The sequence below is a fragment of the Chiroxiphia lanceolata genome, chromosome 5 (assembly GCF_009829145.1).
Source record: "Chiroxiphia lanceolata isolate bChiLan1 chromosome 5, bChiLan1.pri, whole genome shotgun sequence".
Classification (NCBI taxonomy): domain Eukaryota; kingdom Metazoa; phylum Chordata; class Aves; order Passeriformes; family Pipridae; genus Chiroxiphia; species Chiroxiphia lanceolata.
This window is the reverse complement of record NC_045641.1, coordinates 67053268-67068391: the sequence shown is the minus strand read 5'-3', so window position 1 is coordinate 67068391 and position 15124 is coordinate 67053268. Positions and strand designations below refer to the sequence as shown.

The 15124-nt window shown below is 42.1% G+C and overlaps 1 protein-coding gene across 2 annotated transcripts in view; it reads left to right on the top strand.

Annotated features, from left to right (window-relative positions):
- Positions 1–14073, top strand: part of DERA (deoxyribose-phosphate aldolase) — a 53247-nt gene extending 39174 nt beyond the window's left edge. Inside the window, exons 7-9 of one of the 2 annotated variants that reach the window (XM_032688840.1) lie at positions 6526–6638; positions 10142–10291; positions 11674–14073. In XM_032688840.1, the coding sequence (XP_032544731.1) occupies positions 6526–6638; positions 10142–10291; positions 11674–11730 (320 nt within the window). In that variant the 3' untranslated portion in view covers positions 11731–14073. The remainder of the gene's footprint in view (positions 1–6525; positions 6639–10141; positions 10292–11673) is intronic. The other variant, XM_032688841.1, reaches the window with a different exon arrangement.
- Positions 14074–15124: the final 1051 nt, after the last annotated feature.

The window sequence follows — 15124 nt, the reverse complement described above, 5'->3', positions numbered from 1 at the left end:
TCAGCCATCACTATCTTTGCAGCAGAATGAGAACAAGGTTTTGAAAGATGCCTTTTTTAAAGGTAGTTGCTGTGTAATTGTGGGGATGATGGTGATGGTGATGCAATGAGAGGGAGCAGGTCTGCTGCTCTGTGCCTCCATACACACTGCAGAGCACTTCCACTAGTGTTTAGGCAGGTGCTGCAGCTACTCTTACCACTAGCACACTCTCCATGCTTTTTTTCACTTGTTTGTGGTTCTTCTGCTCCCCCCCTTACTCTTCAAGTATTTTGGTGGTTGGTGGAACAGCCACATCTTAAAGCTCATGGCAACCAATAGGCTTCTATCTCCATGTACCACTTCTGCTACTCCCTTCACTCTGTTCACTCCTCTCTCCACTGGATAAAATATCTGTGGCTGCCTGCTTGTTTTGTCATCACTGTGTGCTGGAGGAGGTCATGGGTTTGGGAATCTGGGGCCAGAGCTGTGCCACCAGCAGTGCCTTCTGCCCTGGGTGCTCTGTGCTGCGCTCTCAAGCTGAGCCTGTCTTACAGATGAGATTTGTACTGATGCCTCTTGTCTTTTGTGTCTTGCTCAAAATCAGGAGGACCATGACAAAAAGTAGCCCACAGCATAGTCTGTAAAGGAAAAGAGCATTATGAGGGGATAAGCTGAGAGAACAGTGTGTTTTTTCTCAGTGATGGTAGTAAGGTTAGGATTAGGTGTTGGGATGCATTGGTTTGGTTCTTCTTTCTGCCTTTGGTTCGTCACGTGTCATTAGGCAAACTGCTTAACCAGTTCCAGTAATGCCATCTGCAAAAAGAAGTGAGGCTGATATAGGTCATACACTGTAAAGTTCTTGAGCATGGTAACATGGTGCATCATTTTAAAGAAGAAAAATGAGATTGTGGTAATGAAACATGAAACTTAGCAAGCAGATAACAATACAGGAATTCCTTAAACGTCCTTCTTGTCCCACTAGTCACTCTTGGGCAGATATACTGCTGCTTTCTCTTTGGAGAGGAAGAGGAATGGCTGTTCCAGCAGCCTGAACTGTTCCTGCACCCTGGCATCCCCCAGCACTGCTTCTGCATGGCAATATGGGAAGGTGACTTGGGAGCATGTTTCCTTCTGTGCTTTAGTGTGGCCCAAAGCCAAGTGCCACCATTGACAGGAATTCCAGCTGTAGTCTTTGGACCTGGAGCACATGTCAGTTCTTTCTCTTCTCTTTCTCCATACCACATAGGGATTGGATTGGAAGGAATGCTCTAAAAATAGCAAGTGCCTAAGCTGTGTAGCTGAGCAACAGAAGGTGGTATGGCTCTTCCTGTTGAACCATCTAAAGAAACACATTTTAAATGAACACACAAGAAACTAATACTAATTAAGTAATAGTATTCTGTGGAGACCTGTGGTAGACACTGTAAGAGTGCATTAACAAGCTATGCATAATTCAGCAATGCTGAATTCTTTCAGACATCATCTACAGGGAATTTTGCATAAGTATGGACTTAATAATTTGTGTCCTTTGTGTGCATGAATAAGTGTTCCTAAGGGCATCGTTTGGCCTGCAGAACTCCTATTACCAAAGGTGGTGTAGAAGAAAGGAAGCATCCATGCTGAGTCTTGAAAACCAGGCTGAGATGATGCAATGGGTCTAAAGGTTGTCCTATTTGTAAACAGATGTTAAATGTGGATCCCTGTGATGGGATTATTATTTTTTTTCCCCTCTACTCAGGCACTTTTTTGAAAAGAGTTGCAAAAAAATGGACAGTTCACAACAGACCAAGTTATGAACTAGCATTTTTCAAAATGGTAGCTGAGATACAGGCATGTGAAAACATGCATAGGGACCTAACTAAGTGGTCTGGCACCGTAGCCTCATGTGATGGAGCTAAAGCTGCTTGGTGAGCTACTTCTAAAGTGAGTTGTAACAGCTTTGTGTTCTCTTCTCTTCAATGGCGAAGTTAAGCAAGCAGGGAATGTATTTTATCTTGCCACTGGAGTAGGATAAGGACGTGTTAAGTGGACAATTACGATGACTCAACTGACAAGAATTAGCTACTACATTAGCCTTTTATATCTTGCCCTGCCTCTTATTTTCAGGGGGTTGATAACCTGGTTGCCCCTAGCCAGGCTAATTGTGTATGAATCTGAAGACCCTTAGTTTAGGTACTCATAAAATAGAAATAATGCTTGCTAATGGGACTTTATGCACATTTGATACTGTACTATTTTATCATTGCTACCTTGTCAGCAGAAACAGCGGGTGATTTTTCAGGTCCTCTCAGCAGCGTGCCTCTTTTTGCCATCAGTCCTAGGAACCTTGGAAGGGTGTGTGTTCACCCTGTGTCACTGTATATTGCTATATCTGAGTTGCAGCAACTGAGATACGTTTGTGCTCATTGCAAATACTTACAAAGTAGCGTGGCATAATTATCCCTCTGCAAGCATCTCTGTCTAAACTATTGTTTAAAACTGCCAGACACATCTTTGTTCTTTATTAAGACTAAGGCAACAACAAAAATTCTGTAGTTATCGGGAGATAATCATTCCCCAAGGGCATTTGGAACACTTCACAACCAAAAGGTTGTGATTACTCCACGATTGCTATACTGCTTATTGTTCCTTATTGCTTAATTATGGAATCAGAGTGTGTTTCCTGGATGCCATCTAAATAAGATTCTCCACTTCTCATGCTCTGCTTCAGTGTTCTGTGGGCTGGAGAGCTTTGTAGTGTTTCGAGATGATGTAGAGGAGAGCAATAGGGCAGGCCAGTTAGGGAAGCTCTTCTGACCTTTGGGAGACCAGGGCATTCAATCTGTGCCCTGTCAAATGCTTGCTGAGAGACCTCAGGCAAGTCACTCAGCTTCTGTATGCCTCAGCTCTACACCTTTGTTCAGGTGCTACCATAAATGAGACTGTGGATCTAGAGTAGAAATGATATAATGGACTTCATCCTGATCTCTCAATATGGATTCAGGCAGTGTGGTGTGAAGACCCTGACTCTCTTTTTGGTGTCTGCACATTCAGCCTGATTATTTTGAGTGGTCTTTGGTGGAGTGCAGTGGCTGTGGGTCACTGTATGGGGAGTGAGAGTGCAAAGGAAGAGGAGGTTTAATGTCTTAAACCAACCAGGTTGACAACTGGGTTAAGACTGGTTGGCAGCCCAAAGGGTTGTCCAGCACTGGAACAGGCTGCCCAGGGAAGTGGTTGAGTCACCATCCTCAGAGCTGTTTAAAAGAGGTGTAGATATGGCACTTAGGAACATGGTTTATTGATGGACTTGGCAATGCTAACAGTTAGACTGGATGAACTTTGAGGTTTTTTCCAACCTAAATGTTTCTGTGGGTCAGTGACAGCACTCCACCTGAGTACACAGGACCTGTGACTGGAGCACAAGTGGCCTGGCTCCCAGTAGTGCTGAAAGCTCAGTTGCTTTCAGACAGAGACCGCTGCACTGTTCCCATTTCCTAGGGTTCCTTCAAATTTACATCTGGTGAGAGCAATCTGCTGCAGTTGGTGCCTGCCAGGCTGTGGTGCTGTAGTGCCAGTGGGTCACTGGGTTGGCAGCAAGCCCACCTGAAACAGGCCTGTGATGTTCCTGTGTTTCAAAAAGGCTTCGATGTCACCACTCTTTGCTGATTCAATGGGTCTTATGTGATTTGCCGCCTTGAAAGGCAATGTGTGGTTACACATTGAAAAAGAGTAGAAAGTGTGGGTTTTTTCCCAGGCTCACTGGGCCTAGAAATGTCCCCCAAATAACTCATTTTGTAAAATCTTTCATTTAATGCTTTGTTGAATCGTGTAACCTTACTCTAAGGAAGGGGAAAGCCATCCAGCATGTATTTTAGCCTTAGCCCTTGATTTTTTGAGTGTATACATTCAGAGGAAGATGAGAAGATGGGTGATGAAAACTCAGGTTTCTAAATCATCACCTGAATTTCCAGATGAAACTCCCACTGAACTTCATTCCCTGGACTTGTTTTTGAAAACTTGAATAAGAAATACACTTGGTGAAACTCCCATATTATTAAAAGGTTGGCATGAAGTGTACTTAATGAGGTGCCTTTTTTGGTAGCACTTGATTTTTAAATCCCCCTTTTCATTCCTGAAATCCAGACATTAATAACACCTTTCATTGTGGCTCTCTCTGCTAGTGTGCATCTTCTGTCTTCTGCAAGAGGCTGCATGCAGTCCTGCTAGCAAGCTCTTGTGTCATAAAAAGAATTTGTTCAGGAAATAAAAATGTATTGTTTTCATTGTTAGAGGATGCTACCAAATTGGCTGTATGTTTGTCTAATAATCACATCTAGAACTGATTATTCTGGTAATAGCCTTAAGATATTATTTAAAAATAAATATATAAATGCACTACTTTTGTACTAATACTAGTTTTTAATCTCTTCTTGTTTCTATGAAGTCTGAATGAGATTTTCAAAATTGAATAATAATTTGATCCGTTAATCTTTTGAAGCTAGTAATTTTATTTTCCCCTCTTTGCAGTCTCTGAGGCTCGCAAATGAATAGAGCTTCATTACTGGAGTCTGCATTTAATAACCATTATCCATTATCTTGTAATTAAGACTCCCTGTAACGAATCATGAGGACAATGCAAAAATACATAGTACATTTCTTTAATGAACTGGAAAATGTTCATCTTGTTCTATTTAGTAATGAGTTGCTGAATAGTCGTTAAATCCACTGGAGAATAGAGCTAGATGGATTTTGAAGACTATCTTCAGTTTGTGGTTAATCTATTAGAATTAAAATTTCATCTTCTATTTTTATCAACAGCTGATTAGAAGTCATTCTGTTTGACCAAATTGATTAGAAGACCATATACAAGGGCAGCTGTTGTTTAATGAAAGTTTTTAATGAAACTGTACCATAGAGACTTGTAATTATAAGACTTATAAAAGCTTTGACTTACCTTATAGTAGAAAAAAAAGAAAAGTATTGCACTGAAGGACTTTAAGTGCTACATTTCAAAAGGGAAATTAAAAATATAATTTGACAATGTTGAAGTTTCACTTCCACTGTTCCTTGTTTTAATGTGACTATCAGATGTCCGTAGTGTCTCTCTGGAAGGGAGTAGCTCTGAAATGTGTGACTCAGTTGTCTCTCCTGTGTGCTTGGTTCTTTGCAAAGCTCAATCATCTAGTAATTGCCTCTTTTGCGCATTGCACGTTCTGTGAAGTTAGAATGTTTTTCACAAATAACTGTTTTTCCTTAAATTGGAAATTGTCACAGGAGGGTGCGACTTAATCACCAGTGGGCTGAGTTGGTGCCTTGTCAGGAAGCCCGTAGAGAAAACCATGGTCTAACAAAACCCAAAGTTGGTGGTGCCATTCTATTATGTTTAAATCACAGGACACAGAAACATGCCTGGCTTTGTCTTAACTTCCCATGGGGCTGGGACCCAGCTGTGTGCCAGTCAGCTGTGTCCTCAGGAAGAAGGCTCTCTGGAGTGTGCTGCAGCACACTGTCAGAATGTAGCCTAGGCAACTCTTCAGTTTGAGCCAGGAGTGAAACTTCCCTTCCTTGCTCTAGGGGATGTTGTAGAGGCATCATCACTCACATAAGAGACAAAATGGACCCTAAGCCAAATTTGAAGTGGAAGCAGATGCAGTTCCAATTGACTTAAGTGGATGATGCACTACACGATGTTTGAATTATCCCTCTTCTTCTCCCAATTACTTTTGATAATTAATGATCCCACAGTACACCTTTTCTAAGAAGTAGGTTCCTAGGGATGAAGTGTGTCCTAATGAAACGAAAGAAGTTTTATCACTGTATTGTGTCAATGCACAATCATACACTGCAAAAGCACAATTTTTTGGTAGTTTCTTAGCTTTTTGTTTTACTGTGCTGCAGGATTCATTTTAAGCCAAAGCAGAGCAGCAAGAATACACAAGAATGTTACTAAAATATTAAGACAGGCAGTGGAGAATATTGTTCACAAGTGAGAAACCAGAAAAAAGTAAGCTAAGGCTAACTTTTGTTCTTCAAATAATAGTCATTTTGACCTTGTTGCTGCGTTGTATCAGGCCATGGCTAAGTAGATGCAATGTAATTAAAAAACTGATGAAAATAATTGCTATTCAGAAAGATCCTTGTGGAAATACTAAAATGTTGATTTATATGAAAAATTTTTTCTGAGGAAATAACTTCCCTTGTCGTGATTAGTCAGACACATTCCTATTAATGTACAGGTACACATATACTGAGTATCTGTACAGGAACATGTATTATGTTGGACTGTCTTGAAGAGATTGTTGGTTTGATAGCTCGAGCAAATAATTAGGAGCTGAGATGTTCATTTAGCCTCTGGGATGTCTGACTTACTCTGAAACCATGTGGGTGTAATCCTCCTCCTCTGCCTCGACCAGAGCAAGGTTAGCACCCACACCACAGGGACATAAATGTAAAGGAATGCTTCATAATGGCTGTGAAGCAGGACAACATCTTTGGAGGGTGTGAGCTCTCTATGTGCAGGGTGACTTTTGTTCTGAAGCTGCTCTAAAGCTTTTTACTTCCTTTCAGGTTCTGATTTTATAAAGACATCTACAGGAAAGGAGGTGGAAAATGCAACCCTTCCAGTTGGAGTAGTCATGATGCGAGCCATTAAAGAATACTACTGGCAAACTGGCAACAAGGTAATTCTCACAGTCTTTATAAAAATTAACCAAACAGGCTCACTCAGGAGGAAGTAATAATGCAATAGGATTTATTTGCTAATATTTGTATAGTTTTTTTTTTAAATCCACTTTTGGATTTTCTCCCTCGAATAACTGTTACTTCGTTCCCTAAAGGATCGTGCAATCTTAATGCGTCGCCTGCTGCATTTGAATTTGAATTTGGTTTCACCATTTAAGGTATTTAAATGGTCATCTCCATGAATAACAGGGCAAATCTCAAGCAAGTAGTGATTGGCCAACTCCCATAAACCTCAGCAGAGCTATACAAATTTAGAGCTATCAAGAGTCTGTCCAGCGTGCACAACTGTGTTTTCTGACTTCGTTCTGGCAACCCATGGGATAAATTTTGCTCTTTCCTCCCTTGCCAGAGAGGCTTTCCAAGGGAGATCCAGTTGTATCCTGTTGCCTGGGATGGAGGGAAGGAAGGAGGGACAGGGACTGGAAGAACATTAAGTCCTGGTACAGAAGGTTTATCTATTAGGTCACTGTTGAGTGCTGTCATTAGAGGGAAGAAGCAGTGGGGAGCATATGGCAGAGACAGTGATGAACTGTTGAGACATTGGGAAAGGAGGAGGTTAACAGGAGAGCTTAAGCCACCTCTCATCTCTCTTATCCACAGACAAGTGGGGGCTGCCAGTTAGATCTGGTGCTGGTGTTCAGCAGTGGGCTTTGTCCGCACCTTCGGATTCAGGGAAGGGAACCATGTCTCTAGCTAAGAGCCTCTCCCTGTTCCTGGGCCACCCTTCCTTCCTCTCCAGTTTATCCTTCTATCCCTTCTGCAGGTGGCCTTTCAAGGTACAATGTCAGGACATGGGGTGAGCAGTGGGATGGGGTCTGAGATGTCTTCAGGGCCTGTTGGAGCTTGAGGAGCGCGTGACAGCAGGTTAGATGTGTGTCCTCCTGCTATCTGTAGTCATCTAGGTGAGGCCAGCATGGATCACTTCTCACTCCTCCCTTCCCCAGCCTCCATCTCTCTCTGCCACACAACAACTTGAGCAGCTCTGACAGTCTTGTTTTTGTGGGAGCATTGTCACTGCACCAACATGAGACAGATCCCTGGGGCTGGGTGACTCACCTCGGTGCCAGTGCTGCTTGCATGAGCTGTGTGCCAGAAGTTGGGCTCTGCTGCATTAGCACAGCTTTGTACCTATAATTGGATATAAACGTTGAATTCACCTTTTGCTTTAAAAGGATGCATTCATGGCATAAAATGTGTTATTAAGAATAAGTGCTTATGTCTGTGTGCATGTGTGTGCCAGTGAATTAGATGTAAACTGACTTTGTGTACTTTTATTAACTGAAGACAATATTATCAGTGACAAGAGATTTCTAAATGGTTTCTTTAACAAACTAATTTTGCTGCTGTAGGGATGCTTTCTAGCAAGGCGTTGCCTGGGAAAAACAGGTTAATACAGAAATTAAACTTCTTCAAGGAAAGGAGCAAGTTGCAGAGTAACATTTATTGACTGATAAGCTGTGGTGGTGATATGAAAAGTGTGCAATATAATGGGAAATAATCTTTTCCTGTCATTATTGAAGGACATACATAAATTGGTTTTTCTGTTGGGAAAACTCCCAATCCAGAAAAACTTATTACTTTTAATAATGTAAGGTGAAGAGAAAATTCTTGAGGAGATGAACTTATTAAGCAAAATAATGAAATGCTGTGAAACAGCAGGAAAGTGGTAGCTGGACTTTGTACTGCTCTTGAATTAAATTCCAAGCCCCCTTCCTTTTTACGTTTTTATGGTAGTCAGATGTTCTGTTTGGAAAGCTGGTAAATGGAGGAGAGGACAGGCTTGTCTTTGTCAGCTTTTTTTTTTTTTTTGCAGAGAAAAGAGCTTTTAGACTTTGCTGAAAGGGGAAGGAATTCTGAATGATGTTTTTAATTCTCAACTTAGTTTTACTTGGTTTTGCCACAGATTTACCTCAAAGAGCTGTAACATTTCTAGGAAGAAATCTAGAATTTGAATTTCATTAGAATTTCTTTTTCTGAGGGAAACCACATTCTAACTATTTTAATTTATTATCTTGAAGATGCTTTTCCAGTTGCTGTGGTTTAAATTCCTTTTGGAAATCTAATGTTAACAGATGGATGCATACACTCACATCTCTTTGTCCATCCACAAAACCACAGTCTTTGTGGTTTGGATTTATCAAGCTTTTCCTGCTGTTGTTCTTTTAATCTTATTTGAAATATGCCATTATCACAATGCTCTAGGGTGAGAGATAAGGATTTATTCTGTGTTTGTTGGTCCTGAAATCACTATATAAAGATTACCAAACACATTTAAAAACAGATACTTTCGGATTCCACTAATTTATCCATAAGGTACAAAGAAATCCTCAGTGCAGTGAAGTTTCAGAAGCTTATGTGTAAAAAGCAAACCAATAATTCTTGCAGAAGGCAGGATTATGGCAAAGGGAAACATAGGAAGAATTACTGTGTTCCTCATATTGTTCTGATTTACTTTTTTTTTTTAATGCAGAAACATTTTTTCCTAATTCTCCTTGTTTTCCAAGAGTTTAGTTAGCTGCTGAAGGCCAACATTTTAACTAATGCAGGTGTCAAAATTTTTGATAGCCGTGTATCACAAGCTGTGTCTCGGAATGAGATGTGTTTAAATGGCACATGAATGACTGGCATTAGGGGTATGTGCCAAGTCACCTCAGTGCTGGCTCTGCACAGCAGGTCCATCATGGGATTCAAGATGTGCTTTACCCCAAAGAGAGGCTTCACTTGGCGTGTGTGCCTCTAGTACATGGCAGTTCACCTGACCAAATACGACAGATTTCTCACATCAAGTGACTGAAAGCGTATCCAGCGTGGGAGGGAAGTTCTGCAGTTCCTGTGATTTTTGATAAGGACAAACCTAATTTAATTCCCATTTGGAAAATTTTAGTGAAAATTAAACCTCTGATAGGTTTGAATGTACAGCCAAATCATGTATAACTCTGGTGCACAGGGTTTTTGTGAAGTACAGCCATCTCTCGCTGCTGTCCACGAGTCAGCTGCCTCACATGCTTTAATTCAGCATCTTTAGTGTCATTGCATGTGTATTTGTTGTTATATATTTGAAATTAGATTGTGACATGGGCAGTAGGTGATTGTGCAGATGTCTCAGGTCTGGGCTAAATCCCTTGGCCTGATATGTGCAGTAGGCAAAGTAGTCCCATTAGATCTCAAGCCCAGCTCCTGAGAAAGTGCACAGGGTTCAATAGTATTACTCCCTCAAAATGAAAATGTTATCTTTCACAGTGATGGCTGAGGCTTGATAGCTCTCAGTGCTAGAGCTTATCCTCTTTGCAGTCAGGTCCTTACTGGGTAGAGCTGTTACATACACCACGGACACTGTGAGACTGCAGGTGTACAAACACCGATTGCTCTTCCTAGTGTTGCTGATGAATGAAAATGAAAATGTGCATTGAACTTCTTTTTTTTTTTTTTTTCCTGTATAAAGGTTGGATTTAAACCTGCCGGGGGCATTCGGACAGCCAAAGAAGCCATCACTTGGCTTATGCTGGTGAAGGAGGAGCTGGGAGTGGAGTGGCTGACACCAGAGCTCTTTCGCCTGGGTGCCAGTAGTTTGCTGGGAGACATTGAGCAACAGGTTAGTTCTTGACAGCTTTCAACTTCTGGAGATAAAGTCACCTTTCTAGATATGCTGGCCTGCTGATTTTGCAGAAGTAGAACGTACACCTGATTCATTATTAGTGGCGTGTACTTCCAGCCCAGTATTTCTTTAAATATCTGTCATCACAGACACCTGGGACTCTGATATTCCAGCAGCTGACCACTGTCTGTTTGCAATGCAGTGAGCAAAGAGTCTCAGTTTGTACATGTATGGAGTCTTTTGCACTCCCAGCTGTTGCCAGTTCAACTGACCCTCAAAATACCTCTCAGACCCTTTATGTCACTGTACCACAGCTGTTCACCATGTATTTCCATGCTGTGGAGAAAGTTGCATCTCATCCAAACGCTGCTGATGGAGAAGCTTTTCTGTGTTGATTATTTCCTGAGGAAGAAGTTTCCAATGGGAAGAGGGGTTCTGACCTGTCTACCCTTGACCTACATCACTAGCACAGGGTATCAACCCCGAAGGATTCAGCATGGTTGGGAACAGTGTAGTGCTGGAGGAACTAAGGCTTCTGAACTTCACTCCTGTGTTCACTGAACCCAGGAGAGAAGGTGATACCAGCTTTAAGCAAGTAAAAGTTTGAGAGTCCTTGTGCTGTTGATGCTGGGAAAACATGAGTTTGGAGGGAGGAGAAAAGCACCAGTCTGTTCCCTTTCCCCACCTTTCTAGCAACTGAAATACTGACATGTCTTTAGAAATATAGAACATCTGAAGGATGTCAGTTATATTCATGGCTGTGAAGAACTCACTCCTGCAACGAGAATAATATTGGCTTGGTTCATTGCCAGACTTCCTCTGCCTCACTCTTGACCTAAAATTATGTTCCTGGTTATGACAAAGCAACATCAGCTTTCTTGTTGCCACTGCCATTGCTGCTGAGTCTTAGGACACAGCCAGTGATTGTGTCACACGATTTCTTCTGATTTCTTAAGGGTCATATCCTCTTATATGCCAGGGATTGCATAAATGCCCCAGTTGTGACCAAAGCTCTGCTACACTGTGCCATCTAAAAACATGGAAGATAAAACATCCCAATCATTATAGTCAATAAAACAAACACTGAAATCATCAAAATCAGATGACAGATAAAAGCATTGGCTTCTGCCTGGCTCTTTTTGAAAAGCAGTAAGAGTCTTTCCTTTTTACCTTTTTTTTCCAAATACAGCAGCAAGAGCTGCTATAGTTCATATTCTACAAACAAATATATAAAGGTATATTACATCATATTTTATGCACACACACAAACAAACATCTATCATCTTCATCTGGCATGCCTTTAATTTGTTACTTCCTTGACACTTTCAGTTTTATAGTCATATATAATTCCATCATAAATTTTCCTTTTTTTCTTGCAGATTTTCTATCATGTGACTGGCTCTTATCCACTTCAGCATGAACTGGCAATGGCTTAGACACAAAATCAGCTCAGGATTATTTTTACAAAAGAGGTCTTTAAGCAAACAGCATTCAGAAGTCTTCTGACAACCAAGTGCACATGATGGAATGAAAGGCCTAATTCTCCCTTCTTCATATTTTATAGTATTTAAAAATATGCTCAAGTCTGGTGGTTGTACTTGATCCAAAAGCAGAAAAAAAATGGTATTTCTGAAATAGTTAAATAGTTAATACTTACAGATTTGCAAAGTTAATCTTCCAAAGTTCCTCAGACCAGGCTGAAAAGCTTATTAATGGCAACACTGAAATACTATGAAAGAGATTTAGGTGGCCTGGTAACACTTTGCAGTCACAGAATGTGAAGTATCTATGGAATGTTTCAGATTGCTAATTAAGAGCTACTGATCTTGAAATAGATTTCCATTCACCTCAGACAAAATTTTCTGGCACAAATGTGTTGCACTATTAATTGTTATGTTGATTCAGTTTCAAGCATTAGAACTGGAAAGAAGAATGAAACTTGGCTAATACTGTCTTTTATAAAATGTCTTCTGTATCAAAAAACTCCACCTCTTTTTTATTTTTTGTATTTTTCCCCTCAAACTTGGGCACAGACATCCATATTTAGACCCTTGAATAAAAGTGGCTTGATTTCTAGAGCAGCTGAGTATCCACAGTTGCTCCTGAAGTTAATGGGAGCTCTGGGTGATCAGAACAACTGAAAATCAAGCAGTCTCTATATAGGTGCCTAACTATGCATTCAGGGGCCTATTTTTAGCCATTTCACTCTTAAAATTTTAGTCTAACTTGCTTAGAAGCTCCCATTCCTGTCTCCTGTCATTTTAAAACACATTCATGCAAATCTTTCCATTTTAATGTAGGGGGGTTTGACTGTCAGTTTGCAGGTGTCACTGCTGGCTAAACTTCAACTTTGCCAGTCTAAAAGCAATTCTTTAATTTAAAAGGTGAATTGAATTGTGTCCTATATGGGGTTTAATGCTTTAATGTAAAAAAAAAAATGTACTTTTCTCAGAGCACATTAAGAATAATACTGAAATCATCAACACCTTTTGAATATCAGACTGGAGCTGGTGGATTCATTATATCAGGACTGCATTCTGCTCACTAACCAGAGTTGTACTAAAAACTTAATTATCTTATCGTCATGACTAGTCTCACTGACTTAAGTAGGTCTCATCATGGAAGTAAGAGTAGGAGGATTTTGCTGTAAATCAAGCTACAAGGTACATTTATTACAAAGAGATTTATTATAAAGAAAGAACTCGGTTGTTTATCTGGTTATGCCACCTGAATCACTAGTGTGCTACAAACCACCTTGGACAGATAGGAAAGCTGATTAAGGAAAAAAATCAGAGAAACAACACATACAGAAAGCAAAATCCTATACTGCAGTGCTCAGTACTAAAAATGGGCCTTAATTTCTCAGGAAGTAGTTCATCCGAGGCTCTCTGTCTTTTTCTGCTTTAGGTCTCCTCACAGAAAATGAGGCTGAGCTGTAACACTACTTTCATGTTTATTTTCCTGAAAAGTGGCCCTTTTTGCCATGGGTTTTCCTTCTGAGTTCATTGCCAGTCTCTTCAAGGAAAAATCCAGTGCCTGTTTGCATATTGAGAGGAAGATTCTGCTGCTCAGCTTTAAGAAATGCAGAGCCTGTTATCTGAGGTCAGGTCCCACCAGGTGCTTGCCAGGCTGACCCTCTGCCGTGCCCTCCCAGCAGCCACACACTGGATTTTGCTGCTGTTTAGCTCTAACTGTATAAATGTTGGTGTGTGTTCCCACAGTCTCATATTAGAAAGTCATACCACTTGCAAAGTATCCTTTTTTTGTTGTTGGTTGACTTTTGGACATTTAGGGTGAAGATAGAAGATGCAAACTGGTTATGGAGATGCTTTAGTTTCCAGGTGAAGGACTCTGGGTAGTTCCCTAAGATTAACAGAGGTCCAGCTTTGCCACCTCACCAGGTAAAGTGAGTCTCACCTCTGAGAACAACCTTATTGTTTCCACAGAAACTGTGTCAATTAATGAACTTGCCCAGGAGGAATTCTGTGGAATCAGCCCCCCTTTGTTCTGATGTGCACATGGGCTGTTGCTGGTTACTTCGCTTCAAAGGTTTGGCTTCCTGAGAAGTCAGAGAGAGCTGCTTCCCTTTTCCATGGACATTATAAACACACTGATGTTAAATACTGTGCAACTCCAGGCCAACCAGTGTTTTGGGAGAAGCTGGCTTGGAGAGTAATTTTATACATTTTTTTCTGTTGAAACCTATAATACTTTTTTGGAAAAAAAGAAAAAAAGTAACAGAGTCTTTAAACACATCCAAATAAAGATGATTCTGGTTTTGGAGTGGTTTTTTTCAAGGAGTAAGCAGAAGGCTCGTTGTTTCAGAGCAACTGGTTGTCTTTGTTAACTCCTTGGTGACACAAGTGAGTTATATTCAGCCTGTGTCTGTTCCCCCAACATGACCCAGAGCCTTGTCTCTCACTCCTCCTCCTACAGAAGCTGCTGGTACCAGCCAAGTATTGGTCTGTTGACAGCCCTGAGCGATGTGAGGGGTTGAACCTGGGCCGAGGATCCCTTCAGGAGCAGCAGGGAACTGGGCTGGAGACAGACAACAAGGCATGTCCAGGGGCCCATCCAGGAGACTTAACCAACAGCACAGGCAGGGCTGGAGACCTGAGCTGAGCTGGAGTGGGGTTCCTGGGCCCCTGCTGTGCTTGGAAGAAGGCTGGGCAGAGCCACAAGCATCAGTGGGCTTATGCCAGTACTGAGCCTGTGAGAGAGCCAAACGGAGGTGCAGGGACTAACATGTTCTGAGCTCAGGTCAGAGGCTGGCATCCCCAGGGTTCAGTTCTTGGTCCCCAATTCCAGTTCCCCAATCCCTGTCCCCTCGTCCCCAGTCCCTGGTCCCCTAAGTCCTCAGTTTTTTGTCCTCAGTCCCAGGTCCCCAAACCCCAGCCCTGGTCTCCTGCATCCAGGGACACCCCTAACCCTGGACCTCCTGCTCCGGGTGGACCAGTGAGGGGGCAGTTTGGGGTGAAGGCGGCACTCAGCACCATCCCCCTGTCCCTGTCCCCTCCCCGGGGTCAGCAGGGTGCAGACCCTGCTGGGGCAGAGGACACACATGTCCCCTGGCACAGGGACCATGGGGGGATGCTCAGGCCCCACACAAGTCCCAGTCTTTGGGGGTCCCGTACCCCAAAGGTCTCTCCCATCCTGGAGAAGGGATGGGTCCCATAACACAGGGTCCCTTCTGGGGGGCAATCCCCCATCCCAAAGGGCGTGGCAGGACCTGCATCCCCACCCACGGGGAGCTGGGAGCTCTCACAGTGGGGTCTCCTAGGCTTGCTGCCCTTTGCCTGCCTGGCACTTCCACTGCCCCTCTCTTCCCTC